Source organism: Salmo salar, chromosome 06 (genome assembly GCF_965601325.2).
Source record: "Salmo salar chromosome 06, fSalSal1, whole genome shotgun sequence".
NCBI lineage: Eukaryota > Metazoa > Chordata > Actinopteri > Salmoniformes > Salmonidae > Salmo > Salmo salar.
In genome coordinates, this window is record NC_138296.1 from 55,396,777 (window position 1) to 55,422,440 (window position 25,664).

The 25,664-nt window shown below is 40.9% G+C and overlaps 1 protein-coding gene across 2 annotated transcripts; it reads right to left on the bottom strand.

Annotated features, from left to right (window-relative positions):
* Positions 1-1,227: 1,227 nt before the first annotated feature.
* Positions 1,228-25,664, bottom strand: LOC106607559 (single-minded homolog 1). Of its 2 annotated transcripts, XM_014204604.3 has the most exons (13): positions 25,485-25,664; positions 24,493-25,062; positions 12,345-12,427; positions 12,193-12,213; positions 11,904-11,993; positions 11,573-11,681; positions 11,381-11,466; positions 10,953-11,152; positions 10,322-10,428; positions 9,537-9,684; positions 5,701-5,866; positions 4,851-5,250; positions 1,228-3,415 (listed from the first exon to the last, which is right to left on the bottom strand). In XM_014204604.3, exons 2-13 carry the CDS (start codon positions 24,665-24,667, stop codon positions 2,628-2,630), a joined length of 2,373 nt encoding a protein of 790 aa, XP_014060079.2. In that variant the 5' UTR covers positions 24,668-25,062; positions 25,485-25,664; the 3' UTR covers positions 1,228-2,627. The 2 variants fall into 2 exon arrangements, with proteins under 2 accessions (XP_014060079.2, XP_014060080.2); XM_014204605.3 differs by lacking the exon at positions 12,193-12,213.

A 25,664-nucleotide genomic window follows, 5' to 3' on the forward strand; every position in this document is an offset into this window, starting at 1 on the left:
CTCAGCAGCCAATGGCTGACAGTTTTTTACTGCCGATAAAATCTAATGATTGCCATACCTTTTTTGAGTCAATACTGAATTATTTAATGTAACAAATCATTCAATCTCATAAACCATTAATGATAACCTTGTAAACAATTCATTTAGACCCAGCGTTTATTTGAAACAGATGTTTATTTGAAATGTGTGCCATTCCCTGGCTATTAAAAGGGACAGGCAGCTATTTGAGACTGTGTTAATTGAAGTTCTACAGTATATTTTTTATGATGATATTGAGATGCCTGGCAATGTCATATTTTGGTTGTTATCTAGTCGCTAAAATGACATCTAAAAAAACGTCCTTTTACAATCAGTCTTTGGCTCCGATGGATTTGATATGCTGTTTGAATATGTCAAAGAAGTGTGGAGGATAGGGGCGGCTGTTCGGGTTGTAGCTGGGTTATTATGGAGCAGTGTTGGTTCTGGGCGATGGCCCCAGTATTTGGCTGGAGTTGTGGCCTGCTCTGAATGTGAATACCTCAAATGCACTTCAGGCAAGGGGCCAGTGGACTGCAGCCCTAACCCCCCTTTAGATACATTATAAAACACACATGAACTCACACACACACACACACTCTCTTTCTTATGCCTTCATCTGGAGATGACAACAGAGAGTGGTGTAATGGCTTTACCTCCTGGAACGTCAGTGCTGGCTGGTGACACATGCAGTCCCTGGCAGCCCATCACATGCAAACGTCAAGAGTGCGTGATGGGAGCTCCGCTCTCAGGGGCCAGACAGAGTCAGGAGGCCTTTAAATCCATACAGGCAGGCCAGTGGACGACTACATCTGAATAACTTAAGTACATTAGAAAAACATCGGAGGACTATTACAGCTGAAGTGAGGTCAAAGTGTTTAAATGTGCAAGTCAGAATGAACCCTATTGCAGGAACATACCGTATGCATTCCCATTTATACTCCTGGCACTGTCTTACACCTGGCACTGTGAGAGGAAAAGGCAAGAACATTTTAAAATGGAAGTGAGTAACACAGGTTGTGTGCTGTGATGGAGTATATGAGGCCAACTGTCAATTGGAACAAATTACAACCAAAATAACTGTAGCTTGAAATGTTGCTTTTAGAGCAGTACAACGCAGCTCAAAGTGTTATTTAACAAATTGTATCCACTCGTTTGATCAAACCGAGTCCTCCCACACATTAAAGACTAAATTAAATCCAGGACATCAAAGAGGGTTTAATTGCACCTGTATTTAGAAACAAAAGATTTTTTATCCCCAGTTAATAAATACTCTTATGACCTGTTGTCCAAAAAAAAAAAAGCAATTTCTGAACTTATTTACTTCATAAATAAAATTAGACAAGAGATACTTTACATATTTTCGGGGTACGAAAAGTGAAACAGAACAATATTATTTTCTCAATTCAAACACATGAAGAAGCACCAGAAGTTTAAAGTGATACACATTGATGTCATGCCTTAAAGGAATACTGCGAGATTCTGTCTATGAATTCTTTGACTTACCCAGTCAGATGAACTTGTGTTTACAATTTTTATGTCTCTGCGTGCAGTAAGAAGGAAGCTAGAGGTAGTTTCTCGAGCCAATCCTAACTAGCACAATGACTGGAAGTCTACAGGTACAGTAGCATACACTAGCATACGCTAGGGGTAAGCAGAAAAATTGCTTACTTGCCAGAATCTCACAGTATCCTTTTAGGACTTCTACGAACAGGGGAAATTGAGCAAATAATATATTATCCTTCAAAGGGGTACACAGATAATGCAAACTTTGAAACTAAAGCAACCCTGCCACCAAACATTGTACTTTGACTGCAAAAATTAGATTAAATAAAAATAATTTTATTCGACACAATTAATAAATATGGAAAAACATTGGCATTTAATTTAAAAAAAATACAATTTTGAAGTATTTCTGAGAAAGTTAAGCAATACTAAATCAGTTTTGAGGTCAAAGGGGTATATGCAATTGAATTGCATATTGTCAACTACCATGAGAAAATGTGAGAGTTCACTCCGATGGGCCTACTTACTGGTGCATGACACTATGTTGGGACTAAAACATTGGGTTTATCTTTAACCAAGCTGAAAACTCACTGAAAACTTGAATAGTCATTCCGCAGCGTCTCAGTTCAATGCAGGGGAGGAATTCAATTGCCCAGAGGGCAAGATTTTGCATGAAACGTCATAATTATGTCCGTTTCTGGTTGTAAACTGGTTTGTAGACGTCAGATAACAAGTTTACAAGTTAAGATGTATTTTTTTAATTATGTCATATTTTGGTTACAATTTCAGTAGGTAACCAAATTACCACCAGGTCAAGACATTTTTCTGGTCGGTAAAAAAGCATTGAAACAATTACCTTTTATAATCAGTATACAACTTGACAAAGGCATAACAAAAGCTGCCAACCTGACATCATTGCAACCAGCTTTGCTTGCTGGGTCTGGGCTCTCAAGGGCACAGTGAAGTGTAACAGAGCAGACCGGTGTTATGGGGAATATCCTAAGTCCTATGTCAGGCGCAAAAAATAAACAAAAACAAAAGACCGAACTGTATGAGGCGGATTCAGTTCATAAGTCCCACATACACACTCTGTCCGTTAAGTACGGTCAGCTCCCATTGGTGATGATCACTGATGTGCCCTTGTGTCCTTGCATCTGGTCGGCCTGCATCCTCATGTGGGGCACCATGTCGTACTGAGCCCCGCCGCAGCCCAGCCCCGAGTAGTTCCTCAGGCTCTCTGCGTCATACAGGTGCACCTGGGAGTAGCCGGTCAGGGCGTAGGCAGCATGCCTGTCCAGGGGCTGCATCTCCTGGGCCTGGTAAAGCAGTGGGCTCCCCTGCTGCCCTAGAGGGTGGTGGTGGGGCGAGACGTCTGTCTGACCCTGCAGGTAGTCTTTTGAGACAGACAGGCCTGACCTGGGGATCCCATCGGTGCTGGGGCTGCTGAGGCGCGACAGAGACGCCGGACTGGCTGTGTTGTTGTCGATGTTGCCGTGGGAATCCAAAACCTTGCCGCCATCATCGCAGGGATAGAGGCGCTCAGAGGTGAGGGTGAGGTTGATGCCGTTGGTGACCCCCGGCCCAGGCATGGTGGCCTGAGGGAGGGGCAGGGCGGAGGGGGTGAAGGAGCAGGGGCTGTGGCTGTTGTTGGAGGGGCCCCCCACTGGGCCCAGAGCATCCAGTGGCCCCTTGTGTAGCTGCAGACTGCTCTCCTCCTCCTTGATCATGTGCTGCGTGGCATGGATCAGAGTCTCCATCTTGCTGGGCTCCTGAGGACTCGCCCGGAAATGGTCACTGCCAGTGCCATCGCGGCATCGCTCGCCCGAGTCACTGGTGGAGCCTTCGCCCCCTTCCGGTGAGCTGACCACGCTCTCTTCGTCCCAGTGACCCCTTCCTGTTAGACAAAGTGGCAACATTTAGAAATCCAAGGTTAAAATCTCAAAATGTATGTAATAGTAATACCACCATTTAATCAACAAAACTCTTAGAGCATCCCAAACTCAAATGTACATATTGTTATGATTTTCACAGTTCATGGATTTCTTCCATATTTATGTAATACTCATGTGAGTTAGTGCCTATGACTGCAATTAACCCATAACAGTCTAATGCCTGGCTAAGCTATATGGAATTGTTTTAAGACGGAGGATCATTTAGCTATTTGATTTAGAATGTTAAGACCCCTTGAAGTATCCCTAAAAAAATCGAAATAAATTATTTGATGAAAACTAAATGTGGGCCTTACTGCTATTACGCCATACAAACGCACTGAATAACAGATTCACTATATGGAACAACAGATAGTCCCCCCAAAAAATCTAAAGGAAGTTTGTTCTGAGAGATTTAAGAAAGATCAGGAAGAATTTGATATTCTTTTTTACATGTATTAAACCCTATTTTTGACACTCAACTGGTACCGGGGGACCTTCAGATGAGTCTTGTGACGAGTCGTCCTAGAGCAAAACAACCGACGTACATGTTCGTGCGAGTCTCACCTTTCCACAAAGGTGGCATATTAGTGTGTAGCCCAAACTGTTCGGGCACTACAGACAGAAGTTGGCAGATCGGCTGTACCAACTTTAGACGAGTCCCAAGACACATGTGGGGGTGGTAGAACAAAATGCAGAACACCATTGTGTTTGTGAGGGTTTGTAGGCCAAACCGTTCGGACGCTGCAGACGATTTTGTGAGAAGACCGATTTTCAGGATGTCTTATGGTCTGACTCGATCTGTCACCTTTCACCACAGATGCGGAAGTGCGACATCGGCAGATGCGGTGGATTGAGACACATCCAATGCAGATATCTCTAGCTTAAACTGATAGATTTTTATGTAGCTGTTTTTATTATGCTAATTCATTTTCCACTGGGGCGCAGACATCGACTCTAGGGGGTTTTATTACAAACTTGAAATATGACTGGAATGGAGGACTACATTTTGTAATATACAGACCGATTTTTTCATTCATCCACATGACCTAGCTAGCACATGTTTCAACTATTGTTTGCACAGTAAGTGTGAAATTATATTTGATAATGTGCATACAACTGAACAAGTCATGTAAATCCCTAATAGACAGTGCATTCCTGGCAGCAGCACCTTTGGGAGTTCTCTCTCAGTTTGAGGACATGAAAGATATATAACTTTTCTTATTTAATCAGTGGGAAATTATTGCAAAACAGATGGTAACAATCGGCATACTGGCGAGAAACAGTGTAAACAACTTCCCATGGTCCATAATGCCCTTGGCCTATTCAATAAAGGAGCTACCAGGGAAAAGTGACATTTGATGATTTTCTAACCAGATGGCTGTGACCCTAACACCTCACCATGGACCACGCTGTGGTAAGAAGTGAGGTCGTAGCCCTCGCCATTCTCCAAAGATGACTTGGGCAGGGAGAGGACGGAACGCGTTGCGTCCCACCAGGCCTCCCGTCCAGATTGGGGAGCAGTGCCCAGGAAGTAACGGCCAGCCTGGCAGGGTGCACCGCTGTCGCAGGCAGTGGCAGGATGGTGGGAGTGGGTGTGGCTGTGCGTGAGGTCCTCCTCGGAGAGAGCCAGGCCATAGCAGAGGGAGCCGGAGTCAGGGTAGAGTCTGTAGGCACAGGACCCGCCCTCCGCTCCCTCACCTTGGTCCAGCAGCTGAGGGGAGGCAGATTCTGTCAGAGGGCTGCCTCCCCATTGGCTGTCCTGGTCGGACTCGGAACGCTCGGGGTGAAAGGCTGAAAACTGGAGAAAAGTTGAACATGTTTGGAAACTAGAACTTGGAATATACAAGGTTTAAACTATGTTTTAAAGTAGTAGAAGGTGGTTTTACACCATCTCCATCTTCTGTGACGTTTAGCTTAAAGACATATCATACTGATTATTGATGAAGAATGTCGTACACTAGTCATGTATTCTGGTCTGTCAAGTCACAAAGTGTGCCTTGTTTCTGGAGCATGTATTTCATGATACTAGTTTGTTACCACACCTTGCCTACAACAAGTGTCAAATTTGTATCAAATATGTATCACGTCATTGTCAGGAGGCACCGTCTCTCTTTATGTTGGCTGTTATACCTGAACCGGGCTTAAGAGAGCATGGAAGTTTGTGACTAAGGGAGAGATAATCAGACCTGTTCTATTCTTATTACTGTGTGAGGGAACAAGTACACCACACAGGTACCAAGTGTCTTACCTGCTGTGGGTAGGGAGACACTCTGATTTTGGCCTTGGTGTGTGTCATACGGGACTTGGTCCCCTTCCTCTCCTCTGTACTACTCGGAGGGCTGTTGTAGTGGAATGCTGGCTTGCTAGGGGTCATCTGGTCCAAGGACAGCTGCATTCCCTTATACTCAGTATCTCTACACACACAGACACAGACGAGAGAGAGCACATTAGCAAAAAAAGATGGAACTCCAGCGCAATAGTAATCCAGAATACTCCATGAACAATTCAATGGATCCCTCAACCAACATTTTGCTCAATAGACCTTCATCAGGGTTTCACAGAATTATGGCAATACAGTATATAAAATGATGTACAATAAGTAATTTCTCCAATATATATACCATTGTCTCTGCCAATATTTACTATTAATATTGAGAGAGACATAATCTACTAACACCTTCTTTGGAGTTTTGATTCATTTATTAATGGGATGACAGTTAGAAATGAAAAGGTTATATAAGATAAACTAGGTTGAGAGATTAACCCTCCCATTTTTGAGAAACACAACCAACACCCGAATCAAAGTTAATGATTCATTGCTACTGCACAAACATTGTCAGAACACACACGCACTTGCACTCACACACAAATTACAACCATTCCCATAATGTCAACACCATGCCTGTTGTGAATCTACTCCTTCAGTCTCATCTTACATTCTCTTGAAGTGAAAATGTATCCCAACACACACGCACGCACACATGCACACACGCACGCACGCACACACACACACACACACACACACACACACACACACACACACACACACTATTCATTTGTCACCTGTATGTACATATCATATAATGTATCTACCACCTTAGCATTATAACCCACTGACCTGGGAATGAACTCTATCAGACTTCAACGTCATGGAACGGTTCCTGTGTCAAACACTCTGCAAACATGGCCCTGTTCTTAACTTATCACATCAGCAGTATGTAATACCAGCATGTGGCATTTTAAACCCCTGTGCCCTGTCTCTGACCCCACTCAAATAGTTGCTGTAATATGTTTCTTAATATGACCCGCTCTTTATGTGTGTGGCACCTTGCAATGGGAAAGGCAATATTTGGATAGTTCGTGTTTTGTGAGACACAGTGTGCGTCCCAAACTGCACACTATTCCCTATATAGTACACTACGTTTGACCAGAGCCCTATGGGCCATGGTCAAAAGTAGTGCACTATAGAGAATAGGGTGTTAATTGAAACACATACACAGTTATTGCTCTTGCAGGTACAGTAGCAGTGACTGATTCTCCATCCTGTGTCCTCTCGGTGACCTATGCTAGAGCCAATAGTGCAGATATAGGCTTTTGTGCAAACTCAGCTGTGTTAGCTGAATTCCACATGGGGGTCAAAGTCAGACCACCTCCCATCTGAAATAAGCCACTGCTCTCCATCCCAGAATCATGGTTTATTAATGGAACGATGTGAACTGATGGAATAAAATGCTGTAGGTTAAGGTGATGAAATGGCTTTGCTGGTCTAGTATGTATTGTAAAATTCAGCAGTATTTGAAAGGTATTTGATGTTTATTTACTGTATGTTGGTGTATCTCACAGGGTGGAATTCAATCAAACCAGTGCTGAGGGGGAAAAAGTGTTCGATCTGCCGCAAAAATACATAAATTGGTCATCGGTATTACTTTTAGACCATTTTAAGAGGGAGAACCAAATTGTAACTCAATGTTACATCAATCAAAACATGTTTCATCTTGAATACAAGCTAAACATGTTTCATCCTGAATACAAGCTAAACATGTTTCATCCTGAATACAAGCTAAACATGTTTAATCCTGAATACAAGCTGAACAAGTTTCATCCTGAATACAAGCTAAACATGTTTCATCCTGAATACAAGATAAACACGTTTTATCCTGAATACAAGCTAAACATGCAGTATGAATACACTAGAGAAGCCTCACTCCTTATTAAGTTGTATTTCTGAGTGTGTTGGGGTTTGCGGTAAATACACAACGATAGTAAATACACAAGAGTTGAAATGCAGACGGCTTAAATGAATACACACACACGCACGCACGCACGCACCACACACACACACACACACACACACACACACACACACACACACACACACACACACACACACACACACACACACACACACACACACACACACACACACACACACACACACACACACACACACACACACACACACACAGAGATTAAAGAGCTAGGTCTGGATCATCCAAACCTAACAATGAAAATCCAACACGGGCAGCAGGTATGAGATGGCTATCGATTTCCGGTTTACTGTCAAATAGATTTTCTTTCCTTAGACACCAGGTCAATTCTGAAAGTAAGTATTTTCCCCCAATGTTTATCTTACTGGTCTCAAAGGTCTTATCGCCCCCGTAAAAAACATGTTCTGTGTAAAGTAGGGTGTAGCAGTAGAGATAGGCCATAAAGGGAACAAACTGAGAATGTGAGAGGTACACACAGCCCTACCCACTATCAGTCTAGCTGGGGTCATGAACTAAGTTTGTTGGTATTTCACTGATCTCATTCCCAGACACTTCTGCCAAAATGCGCAGAGTCTGGTGGACCAATGTGTCAAACCTGGCCGTAGGCAAGACCATGGTGCTTGCCTACGGAGCTGTGAGGGGAACGGCACCTCCGTACCTTCAGGCTCTGATCAGGCCCTACACCCAAACAAGGGCACTCCGTTCATCCACCTCTGGCCTGCTCGCCTCCCTACCTCTGAGGAAGCACAGTTCCCGCTCAGCCCAGTCAAAACTGTTCGCTGCTCTGGCACCCCAATGGTGGAACAAGCTCCCTCACGACGCCAGGACAGCGGAGTCAATCACCACCTTCCGGAGACACCTGAAACCCCACCTCTTCAAGGAATACCTGGGATAGAATAAAGTAATCCTTCTAACCCCCCCTTAAAAGATTTAGATGCACTATTGTAAAGTGGTTGTTCCACTGGATATTATAAGGTGAATGCACCAATTTGTAAGTCGCTCTGGATAAGAGCGTCTGCTAAATGACTTAAATGTAAATGTAAATTAGCCAATAAAAAAAGGTTGGGAGAAACTCCCCTCGCATAGGCATTGTCTTATTTGGCTTAATCTACCAAACAATCATCTCCCACAACACCTTCCCCCTAACCCTCCCCTGTACGCTAGCACACCACAAGCACAGAGCCACGCCTCGCAGTGGTGTGATTCGCAAAAATGAAATGATGACAAATCACAGAAGACTGCTAAGGGGAAGACGGCTCATAATAATGGCTGGAATGGAGTCAATGTAAAGGTATCAAACATATGGAAACCATGTGTTTGATGAGTTCGATACCATTCCATATTTTCCGTTCCAGACATTATTATGCCTGTGTGACAAATACTTTATTTAGTAAGGTCACTCCAATAGAATTCTATGGTGACTCCCACTAAGGCCAGCTTTGAATAGTTGATGTGTCAGGCTTATATGCACTGTGAGCAATAGCATGGGGACTAGGTTGGTATTTCACAAATATCACGGGCCACGAGAAGGTCATGTTTTGTATATGGAGATATTTATGTTTATTCATTCAATTATTTGTTGCTTCTGCTCTGACAATGCCATCCTAATTGCCCCTAGGGGTTTCATAAAGTCAAATCAAATTCAATTGAATTAATAATAATGATGATGATGATGATGATGATGATGATAATATTATATTTATATATTTAGTCCTCCACAACTTCAGATGTTGATGAAGTATAGAAAGGGAGTAGCTTGAATCGACTTCAATGGAACTGAATTGAATTGAGTTGAATTGAACAGAATGAAACTCACGTAAGAACGTAGTTGACGCTGACGATGCAGTGGGGTCTGGAGGAGCGGCTGTTGTGGACAATGGTGGCGTAGCTTTGCACCCACACCCAGCCTCCCTGTTTGGCTAGGAAACGGTAGTACTTAGTGGTCACCTGGCCCTTCACCAGCACTGTGAGGATCAATGGAGAGGAGATGGAAGGGGTGGGAGTTGGGGAGGAGGGAGAGGATAGGAGAAGAGGAGACATATTTTAGTTTGGATTGTTTTGACCTATAATGGGGTCATCCTAAATGAATGATTGACAACTGAGTGCGGCAGGGGGCCGTTCCATCGCTTGCTGTCCCCATTGTGTGTTATAGGGACCACCTGCTGTGTGCCAACGAGCGATGGCTGTTTTCGTCGATTCCACATGTCGAACCGTTGGAAAATGTATTGAAAATGATGGCTGATATTCTGGTCTGAGGCACTCAGTTGCACTCTGCTGACCATCATTCTGGTGTGTGTTCTAAAGGGGCTGAATCCTAACTTTGAATCAATACCCTTAGTATAATCTCCCTTTAAGTCAGAATACCACATGTGGTGTGGATCTCAAGTTATGATTTCCCCTGGAGTGTTGAAAAGCAAAACTAGTAATACTGTATGTGTGTTAGAGGTCAAGGTCTGGTGTATTTTATAATTGTGTCCTTTGATAAAAATGTATTTCAGAAATGTATTTCAATGTGTGGGATAAAGTAAAGGAAAAGAGCCAAAAGTCCAGTAAAAGGTAGAGTCTGACGAGGCAGGGCCCAACCTACTGTAACTAACTCACACAGGTGGTGGGCACAACGCAGGTGGAAGGTGTCACAGCTGTGGACGTGGTGGTACAGGGTCTTCTCAATGAGGTCCTGGGGCTCGTAGCCAGTCAGCTCTGCCACCCTAGGGAGGGAAGGAGGGAGGAAGGGGTGAGAAGGCAAATGTTTTTGTCCTCTCTTTCAGCCATGGACTTTCATGTATTGAAGTTCACGCTGTTCTCCCTCCATGTATCATTATATGCTCAGAGTTCTATTTGATCCAAACTTGTTTTCATGCTGAGAAGGAACAGAACGTTCTGTAAAGTGGAACCCAGTGGCTTGAGGTCCAGGATTCCACTTTAAGACAATAAGACATTTCAGTTTTTAGATGCAGTAAGCCATTATAACTCCATAAATAATGGAATATGTTGTAGCATTTCATGTTTGTGAATTCAATACTGTTTTTATTCCATTGAGTTGGGGACTTAATAGTCATTTAACAACTGTCACAGAGCACTAGTGGAAAAAACATCAAAAAACTACTTTAGCTGGTTTAAGTAATGGCTGGCTCATCAAAACACCTGCTGTAGGACTATGTAATTCAGTTATTCTCCTCCATATCATATCCTTCAACCCATGCTTTATTTGTATGTTTTGCTGTAGACCTACCTCGAGTCGAGAAAGATTAGCTTCATGTCGAGGCTGGCTCTGAACATGAACATGTTGCTGTGCAGCTTGATCTCTGTCACCGCGCTGGGAGGCAAAGAGTGTCCCACTGCCACCAGGCCCACGTTCTGGTAGCAGCCGTCGAAAGACAACATGTCCAGGCTGTACTGACGGATCTTTAGGTAACCGCTGCAGTGGATCACCTGGGGGAGGGGGGGGTTGTTGCTATTTTGTCCAACGTCTTTTTATGTCATGTTTTTACGCTCACTGTAAATGTTTAAACAGTTCCGTAAATTATACTTACTCCTACCTTTACGCTTAATTAAGTTAGAATTCATTTGGCATTTATTAAATCAATAGAATGTGTATACAACATATATAGCACTTTTCAAGCAGCATTAGGCTATATACTTCCATTGCAAATCGTCTACCTTATATCCACCACTGGTGAGACCGGCGTTTCTCTTTGCCAGCACACATTTCATCCTCAAGAAGAAAGAGCGCTCCATCTCATATTCTGGAAGAGGAGACTGAAAATATCAGTCTATTATCCAACGTACAAAAAATGTATTCTATATGGGGTTTTATTCTCTCCAAGTTGGGCCTATATTCATATAGCCTACCTTGGACGAAATGTGAGTGGTACGGCTGATGTGGGGTGAGAACTGCAGTCATTTCGTCGTGGTCGGCGGGGTGGACATATTCGTAAATACTGTTCCCGGTCAGCTCTACCTGTTAAGAATTACCTCGGTAATTAAACAGTATTAATCACTCAACCATTCAAACATAATTCCATAATATCTAACATGAAAAGCGTTTCTTAATATGGATATCACGCGCTCGTAAGCCTTATGCATAGCAAATAAATCGACTCGACTCACTCGACCAAATAAAACTTGGAAAACCAAAAACACTAAATAGGCTAAGATTAATAGGCTATGACCAGGTGCTGACCTGAGAGAGTCCCAAATGGACTGATGCTGTCTCAGATATGTACATGATCTTTCCGTCCGGCGCCACTACAAAGATGAAGCCATCCAATGTCTGGAGAAAAAAAGGCATAAATTAATGCGTAGATCAAGAGCACTCAATGCATTACAGTCAGATTCGTGAGATCAAATATCAAACCAAATGTAACAGAACATGACTAGGTAGACATTTTGAGAATCATTATTTTCACTTTTAGTAATATAATATTTTACAGTAATTTAGAAAATATAAATTAGTAAGCTTTCTAAATTACCTGGAGGATGTGGGATCCAACCTATCAAATCAAATGTAACATGTCTACATACATCTTAAGAATTATTATTTTCATTATTAGTAGGCTATTTAAACCATCATATTTTGCAGTGAATGTTCTATTAAATTGGTAGACCAAGCTTCCGAAATTACCTGGAGAAGATGGGATCCCAGCTCACGTCCTACATTGTCCAAAGATCTCGTTCGACTCGTGTGACCCCAAGCTTCACCCAAACCTGAAACAAAGCGCCACCATATCAGCTCCTTTTCGTAAACCGTAAAGTCGTTTAATAATACACATAACGCATGTGACAATGTTTCTTTATGCTAATTTTTATTACGCCAGTTTTCTCTGTCGGCCTAAGCCTATATATTTTAATAATAATAATACATACATACAACTATGTGTGTCAAAAAAAAATGTTAAAAGTACGATGAACAAAATGCTGCAGAAAGTTGATACAAATTAAGTGAATATCAAAACTGTAAATGCATGAAACATATGACATCCTCAACGGACCCAACAAAACACGATAATGCAAATAAATACAAGCGGCTCTTCTCGCAGCGCCATGCCAGATAGAAAATGCTAATCGTACAAAAACAATCAGTGTCTGAGTAAAGACTCGAATAACCCACCACCATTTCACATTTCAATATTGTCCCAACGATCCTTTCGCGTTTACACAGCTCAACAACAATACACAAATGATGTGGTCAACATTTGAAATAGCTTTTGCACAGCTCATCTCCTTATTTGTTTAGAAGTCAAATTAACCCAGGTGCCGTGGAAAACATATTTTACATTCTGCACGCATGCAAAGTAGCCTCCCTCTGAAAACAACATGCAGCGTCGGTTTGCATTGAGCTTGACGCAGTGATTTAGGCCTATAATAATAGACAATAATAGCCTATTCTATATATTTTTTCCTTTTTCTTTTACACAAGGCCTATAGGCTATTTGATATTTTCGCAATTAGGCCATACTTTTCTTTTAGCAAAAACGTATATGTTTAGTCTGGCAATTTACTGTTAATTTTAGCTCCACAACATGGCCAGTCGAAAGTAGGCCTGCTTTATAGACACATTATTCGAAAAATGTTGACATGAATGTAAGGATTATATAAGATATTGATATGTGATATGTTGTTGTGCATGCCTGTCTGGACTTTCTTGCAGGCGCGCGTCATATTCAAATTGCATGGCGCTAGCCGTTGCAATCATAGATGAGAGGCTGTTTTTCTCGCAATTCAACTCAGCTACTATATCACAGGGGTCACAATATGTACAGCTTACTAATTTGTCTGATGTATTCGAGAAGCGAAACCGCGGACTCAATGAGCATTAAGGCTAGCCTACATGTCTTACAAATAGGCCTAATAGGCAAAGAATAGATGCACCTGGCGTTTGGAGTGCTACTTAACGGACGTCAAGTGCCCTGAGCCATAGAATAGTCGATGTGAGCAGAGAAACTTCCCACTGGGCACAGACGTCAATTCATTGAAATTACTTGGAAACAACCAGTGTGTGCCCGGTGGGTTAACATCTCACATCTCTGCTCTAGGGATATTTTTCAGATGATTACGAGGTTTCAGACAGGCTGAGCTGTTCCCCAGTAAAACAAGCACACGAAAAATAGGAACTACTTGTAAAACGCAGGCCCCTTGTGGAAATTAGGCGAATTGCAACTTAATTTTGCCTAAATTCAAATAACTTTCTCCCTCCCCTCCCACACCCCTGTCAATATATTAAATACCAGTAACGGTACCGTCAATTAAATACTATAACACATTGGTACCGTAAAGGCTACCTGCAAGCTACTGTAAAACAACAGTTAAAAAAAAAAGATTACATTAAGATAATTTGGTACCATAAAAAGACTACAGTATTATTATTGGTACCATACAGTCTTAGAAATAATTTGTATCATATTTCCCAGCATGCTCTACTGTGTTTTTGCATGTACATTGATTCATTGATTAAACATATTCTACACAAAGTTAAATAAAATAAAAATCTAAACTAATCCAATTAGTTAGTTAAATTTTTTTGCATCCGTTATTGAAATGGTTGTTCCAGTTTAAATGGTTTAGATAGTCTACTCCCAATGTCCTAACCCTGACTGTCAATCTCAATGCAAATTGCGGGTGAATGAAAATTCCAGTGGTTGGATATCCTAACTCTGGATGGATTCCAACAGGAATTACACATTACTTTGCAACCCAGCATAATGTGACTTGCAGGTAGGGTTGCAAAATGCTTGTAACTTTCCCAGATTTTCCAGAAATCCCAGTTGGAAGTGTCTTGGAAACAGGAAGGAATAAGCAGGAAATCTGGAATCGTTCGACCAGGATTTTTGGAAAATCTGTGAATTTTGGGAAAGAGTGGAATTTTGCAACACTACTTGCAGGCCTAATGTGGCCTGTAAACCATGAGTTTCAGGCTGCTGTATTAGGATAAAACTAGACATCAAAATAAGTTATTATGAGATATATAATGTATTGTCATAAAGGGTTTAATTGTCATGATAACATTCGCCTAGGAACTCACTTGGTGAAAGTGACAGGACTGAAAATGATGGAACCATGTCTCTGTCACTAACAGTCATGGATGGTAGGTAACTGTACAATTCTCCCAAAAGGCAAGGCACACTGAGAAATATGCAAAGAAGGCTTCACAGTAAGAGTATTTGTTACCATAAAAACAATTAGATAAGCGTTATTGGTACTGTAAATCAATTAATGCAACAGTAAACCATAAAAAACAATATACTGTTCCTTTTTTTACAGTAACTTACATGTAACTGGTCGCCAGTAAGTTACTCTAAAATCAACAGGAAATGTTTTACAATGTAGGCTCATTTATAATGTCACAAATGGAAATCAAATATAATGTTTTCTATTTGAAATACAGGTACAGTAGGTAGAGGCCGATATGATGTACAATAATTTGATTGAATATCATGTACACAATTACTTGGTCACAATAAATATGTATTGTAGATGATTCTGATTAGCAATAATCAGGGATTTATAATACATAATGGCTGATAGCTTATAGGCTAATGCAAACACAAAAGTGTAAAGTTACAAATAGCCCAGAGAAAGCATTCCAAATAATGGTGTTGGTTTTTGTATCAGCAAGCCTTTGTCATACAATTAATTAGCATAGGCCTATTATATATTTTTTAATCATCAGTCCTCATCAGTATCATCACATCTAAGTAGCCTACCTCGGGATTTCTTGCAACTTAAACCGGTAATTATGTACGTAAAGTGAAAACAATTCCATGTGTCTGTTCAATTTAGGTGACCTGCGATAACACTGTCATAACACTGTATTGAGAACGACAGGCTGTCACATGATATGGCAGACGCTATAGGCCAATAGGCAATTTTTTTCCGTTTCTTGTAATGTCATTCCTTGCATTTGTCATAAGCTTACCTAAACACAAAACTGGGAAACTTTATGGTTTAGATAAAGTAAAGGCATTTGTCATGAGCTTACCTAAACACAAAACTGGGAAACTTTATGGTTTAGATAAAGTGAAGGCATTTGTCATGAGCCTACCTAAACACAAAACTGGGAAACTTTATGGTTTAGATAAAGTGAAGGCATTTGTCATGAGCCTACCTAAACACAACACTGGGAAACGTTATGGTTTAGATAAAGTGAAGGCCTAGATAACAAATAGATGCACATGTGTAGCAAATACACTTACATGTATTATTCACCATGCAGTCAGTCACAGGGATGTCATGAACCCCAGGGGGGTTAAGCATTTTTCAAACATCTGAAACAGCTTTTTCCTGCAAACTAGAGCCATAATTATTATGCTTAATTCTATGTAACAAAATGTGTTTATTTTTCTGCATATCTAAGCATACCACTTGAGCTGTCTGTATCCTCCTGAATGGTGGTGATTTTTCTTTAAGAAACTAAATATGCCCTCTGCATTCCTGATAAAATGGTGAGTCTCATTCAGTAGCCTATATTTAGTAATTGCTTCTTTTCTAAAGTCTACCAACCTTGCCAGCACGCATGCCAGCTAAGATAGTTAGACAAGCTAGTTACTATAACTTGATTGATAGTAGGGGTGTGCCCAGTACTTGGACAAAACTAGTATGTAACTATATGGAGAATTTTCCAAATAGGATTATGACATGACACAATAATTTTTTGTAATTATTTGTGATCTGAAAAAAGTCATTTTCAGCAGGCAGTACTCATCCCTCTTTCACTCAAACAAAGTGAAGAGCCATGTTTCTCTAAACAACTTTTGGCTAGTTCTTCTGTCTGTTTATACAATGGGTGCGTCTAATCCTGAATGCTGATTAAAACCGCATTCCAGCTGGTGTCTATAATACAAGTTACCACTGGCTAAATATATGACATTAAAAAGCCTACTCTGTTCCATCTGACTGTGCAATCCACTGTTTAATCAGCCCAGCCAGGCAATTAATATACTTGATCTCCACTATAAAAAGCATCTAGACATTATCTCACATTTCTTTTAGACTAACATTTAGTTTTCAACAGCAGATATTTGTATAAACCTTGCTGTCTGTCTCTCCAACATTTGCAACATTGTTTCAATATTCAAATTCAATCTCCAGCTGTTGCATAGTAGGCTATGAGACAGGCAGGCAGGCAACTTTTCTCAGCCAGTCAAAGTCACGAATCAGCATGTCTTGTACGGATATAAACAAAGAAATATCAATAGAAAACAGGTAAAACTAAATGAAATGCAGCCTGTTATTTCCTGCTTCAGTTTGAAGTGATTGTGTTAGCTGTGTTATTGGGTAGCTCCTCTGAACAACAGTGTCCTGACTAGAGAGCACATTTTCTATGTCAGGTGAACTCGAACATCATTTGCTCATTGATTTGGATGTATCCAAATAAATGTCACTAGAAAACAGCTTAAACAAATTCAAATACAGCTACTTTGTAGTTATTATGACTGCACTGTTTGACCCGACTATATGTTAGCCGTAGTTGGCTAGCTAGCAAGTAAGGGGTTGCCAGCCAGTAAGTCAGTAGAACATTTAAAACCAACTACTGGGTGGTGTCTAAAGATACAGAACAAATGTCTCTGCCAACAGAACTGATAGAACAAACAACCAGCCTGCTTGGGTAACAACCCAACAATTCGTGTCAGGACTATATCTTGTGGAAGGATGAAATAGTGTCAAGAAATTCCTGAAAATAACATTCTTAACACTTGTGTGGTGTTCGGGTCTGTGGGACCCATTTTCAAAGGTTACTAGAAGAAAAATTATACAATTAATTACCTGAGACTGAGACTCATTGGCCTTAGCTCATTTTCTGTGAAGAACATGTAAAAGAACGCATTTTCATGGAGTGCACACTGTGCACTCTCCTACACATTTATATTACATATGTGGTGTCCGGGTCCACTGGACCCGAGGGTAATACAAGTGAGGGAAAGTGTGTGTTTTTATGTGAAAACAAGTAGAAATTAAACAAAAATGTTTCCTGTGTGCCTTCACTCTGTCTTCCTCCTCCCTGGGCCTGCTGTTTGAACACAGAACATAGCCTGTCTCCCGCTTTTCATGCACTCTTTACCTTTTGCAGTGTGTGAAACTACACAATGTCTTGCGGGAACCTGCACAATGTTATTACAATACATTCTATCAATATATTGTAAAAAATTATGTATTTTCCCACACTCTACCGCAGTCAGGTGTAAATTGGGGGAGGCAAACAACAAATAAATATCTTTGCAGATGTGGCTCCTTACCACAATCAATCAGTATGGCAAAAATAATCTCTGCTCAGAGGGCCTTAGAAATATTTTTTGCAGAGAAAGAAGCTAGTGTGGAAGGAGCATCTTCCACTTTGGAAGATGAAGAATTTTCAGAATATGAGGATCCTGTGTCTGTCAATTCAGAGTCTGACATTGAGTTGGAAGAAGAGGATGAGATTGACACTCAGCCAGCCCCAGGACCAGCCCGTCAGCAGCCAGCCCCAGGACCAGCCAGTCAGCAACCAGCTCATCAGCAGCCTGCAGGAGGAGACATATGGATGTAAAACAAATTGACATTTAATGGTCTTCTTGCCCAAGGAATGAGCCACCCCGCATGAATGCCAATGTGATAAGGATGCAACCAGTGCCGACGCAGATGGCTGTACTCATATGGAGGACATAAAGTCTTCTTTTGAACTGTTCATCCCAGACACCATACAGAAAATCATTCTGGACTGCACTAATTTGGAGGGAAGGTGTTATTTTTGTAGAGATGGACCAAACTAATTTACATGGATACTTCGGGGTTCTTATCCTTGCTGGTGTTCTCAGATCCAATGGGGAATCCACAGAATCCCTGTGGGATGCAGAAACTGGCAGGAAACTTTTCCGTGCAACAAGTTCTCTGGAAAACTTCCACATTATTTCCAAGATTATCCGCTTCAATAACCGAGACACCAGACCATCTCCGCGGCAGAGAGACAAGCTAACTGCAATCAGGTCAGTATGGGACAAGTGGGTGGACTGTCTTTCCCTGTTTTACAACCCTGGGCCCAACGTTACTGTTGATGAGCAGCTTATGCAATTTCAGGGCAGCTGCTCCTTCATGCTGTATAAACCTGCAAAATATGGAATCAAGATCTGGGCTGCCTGTGATGCTGCTTCATCATATTTGTGGAAATTGCAAGTGTATACGGTGAAGCCAGATGGAGGAGCTCCTGAGAAGAACGAAGGGATCCGGGTTTTCCTGGAAGTGATCCAGGGAGTCTGTGGCCACAACATCACATGCAATAACTTTTTTACTGCGCACAAGCTGGGACAGGAGCTCTTCAAGAGGAAGATTGACTATGATAGGAACAGTACAAAAGAACAAGCCAGAGCTCCCACTTCCACTGTTGAATACACAGAACAGGCCTATCAATTCCTCTAAGTTTGTGTTCACGGCCGACACGTCCCTAGTGTCCTACGTGCCAAGAAAGGCAAAAAGATGGTACTCATGAGTACGCTGCATAGGGATGGGAGAATCTGTGGCCAGGAACATAAAAAAACAAAAATCATAATGCATTACAATGCCACAAAAGGAGGGGTGGACCATTTAGACAAGCTGGTGACTCACTACAGCTGAAAAAGAAGAACCCTACGCTGGCCACTTGTGATATTCTTCAACATCTTGGACATCTCAGTGTAAAACGCATTTGCCATCTGGGTGGCATTGAACCCAGATTGGAACAGAGGGAAGCTCCAGAGGAGATGGTTCTTTCTTGAGGAGCTGGGCAAGGCATTGTTAAAACTTCTTACAGCTCTTTAAGGATAGGGGGCAATATTGACAATTTCGGAAAAAATATTTGCCCATATTAAACTGCCTCCTACTCAAACTCAGAAGCTAGGATATGCATATTATTAGTAGATTTGGATAGAAAACACTCTGAAGTTTCTAAAACTGTTTGAATGATGTCTGTGAGTATAACAGAACTCATATGGCAAGCAAATACCTGAGAGAAATCCTACCAGGAAGTGGAAATCTAAACTTTTCGTCGTGACATTGTCCGCGCGCTTCCTACATTTGGAGTAGCTGAACTGAACGCGCGAACAACAAGGAGTTATTTGGACATAAATTATGGAGTTTATCGAACAAAACAACATTTATTGTGAACCTGGGATTCCTGGAAGTGCCTTCTGATGAAGATCATCAAAGGTAAGGGAATATTTCTAATGCAATTTATGATTTTAGATGACTCCAAAATGGTGGCTATCTGTATTGCCTAGTGTATTTTTCTGAGCTCAGTACTCAGATTATTGCAAAGACTGCTTTCCTCGTGAAGCTTTTTTGAAATCTTTCACAGCGTCAGCATAAAGGAGATGTTCATCTATAATTCTTTGAATGACAGTTTAATATTTTATCAACGTTTATGACAAGTATTTTTGTAAATTGTGGCGCTGATTCACCGGCAGTATTTGAGGGAAAATATTTTCTGAACGTCACGCGCCAATGTAAAATGCTGTTTTTATATATAAATATGAACTTTATCGAACAAAAAAATGCATGTATTGTGTAACATGATGTCCTAGGAGTGTCATCTGATGGAGCTCGTCAAAGGTTGTGCTGCATTTAGCTGTGTTTTGGGTATTTGTGATACATGTAGTTGCTTTGAAAATGGCTGTGTGGGTATTTGTGTCGATGTACTCTCCTAACATAATCTAATGTTTTGCTTTCGCTGTAAAGCCTTTTTGAAATCGGACAACGTGGTTCAATTCAGGAGAAGTGTATCTATAAAATGGTGTAAAATAGTCCTATGTTTGAGAAATAGAAATTATTAGATTTGTGGTTTTGAATATGGCGCTCTGATTTTTCACTGGCTATTGTCAAACTCAATCCGGTGTCGTAAGAGGTTTTAAGACCTCAAATCCAGAGGAGGCAACATATCCCAAGGAGCCCAGCTTCTGCAGCCATGGTGAGGAGAATTCAGGAGGAGGATGCTGGTGCCCCATCCGTCCGACCCACAGAACCAACAACTCCAGTACCGGAAGTAAGTGTGAGTAATATTGTTGCATGTGTGTGTGTGTCTGATTCTCCGACCTTGGTCTGCTGTAACTATATATGTGAGTGAGATATTAGTAAAATTCCTGAACTAAGTGTTTTCATTACTATATAATTGCAGCCTGTAGCAACAAGAAGAAGCACTGTGATGTATGTGGACCCAAGAAGGACAGGAAGACACAGTAAACATGCATCAAGTGCAAGAAATACATTTGCAACACACACACAGTACAACTCTGTCCCTCATGTGGTGTATAGACTGGACTTAATTTGTGTTCAATGGGGTTCATTTATCATTTCCATAAAATACTGTTTGTAAAAAAAATTCAGTTCAAAGCAATAAACATCAATATTGATGAAAACCTTGTGTAATTTATATTTGTTCAAGATTAACATGATTTATTCCACCCATGTCTTGATTATAATAGATTTTTGTTAACAAAAATCAAATGTTATCGAAAAAAACGAATAGCGCTTTTATTGATAAATGTGATCTAGCAGAGGTAAATGGCAAATATTAACCATGTATGCTGTCTATATTGCTTGTAACTGATATAAGTCAGTTTTCATCTAAGTAGTAAGTATTTTTTACGTTAATTGTTATGGCTGTATTGTTTGAAAAACCTAATCATTTGGGTCCATCAGACCTGCAAACATTGGGAGAATAACACAAACATGAACACCACACAAGGGTTAATGAAAATATGTAAATCATTATTTGAATATGTTGGCTCCTCACGACTTCTTCTCGGGCCAAACAACAGCAATGCCAACATATCCTCCAAACACCGGACCGGGCGGGGTATAGCTTGAGCCTGTTGCAATGACTCGATTACAACAAGCCGCTCTCTCTCAGCCCTCATTTCCCCAGACAGACATACGCCGCTCTGTTGTACTCACTCACAGTCAGTCACCCCTCTCAGGACACAAGTCTCCCCTTCTCCAAACATTGTGTATGAATCAGAATCCATTGCTAGTCATTGTTGTTCTATCTAGTTATTTTTTTCTGTCGATTTTGCTGAGGCCATAGGGTTTATTATGTCTTTCTGCTTGGTGTTGTTTAGTAGTCCTACTTTTTCTGTCTAATTATTCCATTGCTGACTTTGTCTGTCGTTATGTCGTTCTTGCTATTATTATTGCTTTTCGCCCAGGCATGTTTACCAAGCAACCAGGGGCGGAAATCCCGGGGGGGACGGGGGGGACACGACCCCCCCATCCTGGGAAAAATATGATTTGTCCCCCCCAATATATCACTGAAACATAACTATGTAATTTAAATAATATTAATAATACGCAATGAAAGCAATTGTGCTGATTATAGACACTTAATAGCGCGTTTTTAAGTTTCAAAAGATTGCGACACCCCCACCCTTTGCCTCACAATGGTTTGATCCACTGCCAGTTCCTAAGCTTGCTCTGTAACAGAGAGGCGGTATCTACTGTCTGAAAGGCACTCAATGCACGTAACTGACGTGAGGTTAATCCAGTCAATCGCGCACACACACTAGCTGAAAATGCAGAGCTAGCGCGCAAATATTAACTATTAAGCTAGCTAGTACCTATTCCATTTATGTGGCCTCGTCAAAGATGGAATCTTTGCTATCGTCAATTTATTCCGAGATCAGCATGCAGATGATGTAAGTTAGTGCTTCAAAGTCCCTGTGATAAGGTTAGCGATAAACTGAAGTCCAAACTGAACAGAACTACACTCTCTTCTACCATTGTATTAAATATATTTAATGGTCTCGTTGCAAAAGCTAAATTGTCGCAAGGGAACTTTTATTTATTTATTTTATTTAACCCGGGTAGCAAAGATTATAGCAAACACCACTGAAACTGAATTGGTGCTCGCTAGCTTTGCAAATTCAGCTATTGTTGGAAGCCAGCCAATATGAAACAAACTATTAAAATTACAAAAGGTTGCAGCATATGTTGTGTAAATGGTGAACTCATATAGCTGTCAACTCTTGTCATTTTAATCCATTTCACATTTGCTAGCTACCTTTTAGATCGAAGCCCAAATAGAATGATAAAAGATAAGATGATAGAAGCCCATCTCCTACTGTAAATAACCTACACACTGTGTGTGTGTGTAGCCAGCCAGCCAGGTAGAAAAATGGCAGAAAAATAAAAGACGGACATCAGAGTATTTTTCAGTACACCAAAACGCAAAGTAAGAACCCTAGTAGCCTAATATCTCAAAGACTAGTTGATAAAATGTTCATAAGAAAGAAATGAAATTCTAATGGAAATGTTTCACAATGATGTCATTAGGCAGAGCAGGCAACAGATGGGGACAGATATGCAGGGACAGACTGGCAGAGACAGGGAGTCTCAGGTAAGTTTGTTGAGTCTTTGTTTGGCAACATTATGAAAGGTTCTCCATTTTTTTAACTTGTTAAATAGGAACATAATTGGAAAATGCCATGGATACCCCCACTCCCAACTTAAACTGGTGACTGAACTAAGATTTGTTAAAGGCAATGGTATTGCTGTTGTGAGTAGTTGTGTAGTTTTGGGTACCGGTAGTTAGGAGTACGGCAAACACCTTATTTCTTTGGTTCCTCAATATACATTTACCATATTACAATGTAGGCTATGTGTTACAGCACTACTTTTGGTGTCCCCCTCAGGAATTGCTCTTGAGAAAATTTCATGTAATTGTCCCCCCCAAAGTTGATATCAGATTTTCGCCCCTGCAAGCAACAGATCATTAGAAAATAAGGAGAGAAAAGTTTTGCAACTCTCAAAAGTGAAACAATAGGCTATATCTGGCAAGCGAATTAGCCTACCTTAATCTAAATCTGTGTCTGGAATAAATGCTGGCAGTAGTAGCCAGCCATGCATTAGGCTATTAATTAGCCTATGTCGTTGACAATTGAATAGGACGAAGTAAGTCAAACATGAGCATTTTCTTATGTTGGGGTGGTAGACCAACCTTTGAACAATCTTTGTGAATGAGTGAAGGAACATAACAATGCCCTCCAAGATGCATCTCTGAGTGATACCAGCAGTAACGTGCACTTTAGGCTTTACCAGCATTTAAAGTGCACTTCCGGCTTTTGATCATGGAGTAAATCTGACTATGAGTAGGCTGCCATGTGTGATAAAACAGATATGAGTATGACTGATCAGATGCCAGTGGCACGCGGGGCGTTTTATAATTGATGCGGCCGTCAGTGTCAGTCACACAGCATAGCAGCCTGTTGAGATCGGGGGAAGATGGTGGCTAAACGCCTTCGACGCATTTCGATCCCCTGACCCCAAAAATGGCCTAAATGTAGGCACGCCGAGACGTGGATCTGCGACGATCATCCGCACGCACGCACACGCACGCACGCATGAAATTACACTAGCCTACTGTAGCAACATGGTAGCCTATTGTAGCAATAACTGGTAGCTGGGAAAAAAAACATATCAAAAGGCTAATAAGATAAAATTTCAACATCAGCAATGACTGCAACAGAAAGACAGCAGCTGCTAGGTGTAATCGCAATATTAATATAATAGTATCATTACACAATATAGCCCATTAACAGCTGTTATAGGCTATAGCGTAGCCTAATAAACCTATGCACAATAAACATAATATACAATTATAATAGACTACCGTAATCAGTAGGAAAATTCAGGTGAAGAAATAGAAAACAAACAAAAAATCCAGATATGAGATAGGCCTACAGATAAATACAAATATGTATAGCCTACAGATAAATGGCAAATGGCATAGCCTATATAAGAGAATAGTGTATTGTTAAAGCTTAAAATATACTTACCCTGAGGGAAGACAATTCTCATCTTCAGATAACTTGTTGTCAGTCTTATTATAGACGCTTTGTCCAGCTGAGACGTGATAGCCGAGGGTAAAGGCAACATTTTGGCCAGTTCATAGAATTCGCTGTTCTCCTTTTCCCGTCTAGTCCTTGCAGCAGTTTTGGATTTCTCCTTCATTGTGTGTTCTCTCTCTCTCTCTGCCCCTCCTTTTGTTAAATGTTAGGCTATCATTCCTTTACTGTCATGTCGGTGCATCAAAACCAGAATATAGAAGGATTTCCGCTTCGTCTATTTGTCATGATTTTGGCTTTTCAACTAACACCCTTAAAACGCGCGCTGTTGCCACGGTCAAGTGAAATGAGAGCAGCACTTCTCAGTTACAAACTGAATCCAATGCACTTCAGACGGTTCCCGAATTCCTACACCGAACCATGCGCCGAATGGATAAGTTGATATCCCGTGTTCTTCTCGTGTAAATTAAGAATTTCTTGAAAGCACACGACATTAATTCTCCCTCAGAATGGGAAGGGGCCTGTCCACGGTGTAAACTGATACTGGCATTTCTCCATGCACTGAAAAACACAGGGCATAGCACAAGCCATAATATCATTAAAGGCTTACCAATATATTTTATATCAACAAAATGCATTGTCATCCCAAAACGCCTATTTGGCGTTTCAAACTATGGAAACATGTAGGCTATTTGCTAAAATAAATCAAATGGATTATCCATGTGACAATATGGCTTTATTATTGCTTTATTACAATGTGGCTGTTTGAGCATATAGTTTAATAATAATAACAACAAATACTAATAATAATACTAATAGCCTAATAATAACAATAATCGATAACAAATGATACATTATATATTGCAACAAATAATATATAATAATAAATCATAAACAAACGAATGATAATTCTACTACAATGACCAGGCCTATAGAATATGGAAATATTTGTGCCTATTTTGTCAATGTTTTTTTCTACCTACCTCATCGAATAAAAAGATCCTCTAACTTTCCCTACTCTCCCGCTGCCCGCAGGGGATTTCACCTGTCCTGAAGCGAGTTCACCACTCGAGACAGTTAGTTTAGTCTCAGTTCCTCGCGGAATTCCACGCATACACTTCTCTAAATTAGGGACGCAAGATGAGTGGAATTCGTGTCCAGAC

Coding starts and splice junctions, on each gene's coding strand:
- LOC106607559 (XM_014204604.3), bottom strand. CDS start 24,667: ATGAAGGAGAAATCCAAAACTGCTGCAAGGACTAGACGGGAAAAGGAG. Junction 11,682..11,903: donor TCCATTTGGGACTCTCTCAG/GTCAGCACCTGG, acceptor AATTCTTAACAG/GTAGAGCTGACCGGGAACAG. Junction 5,867..9,536: donor AGCGTCAACTACGTTCTTAC/GTGAGTTTCATT, acceptor CTGTGTGTGTAG/AGATACTGAGTATAAGGGAA.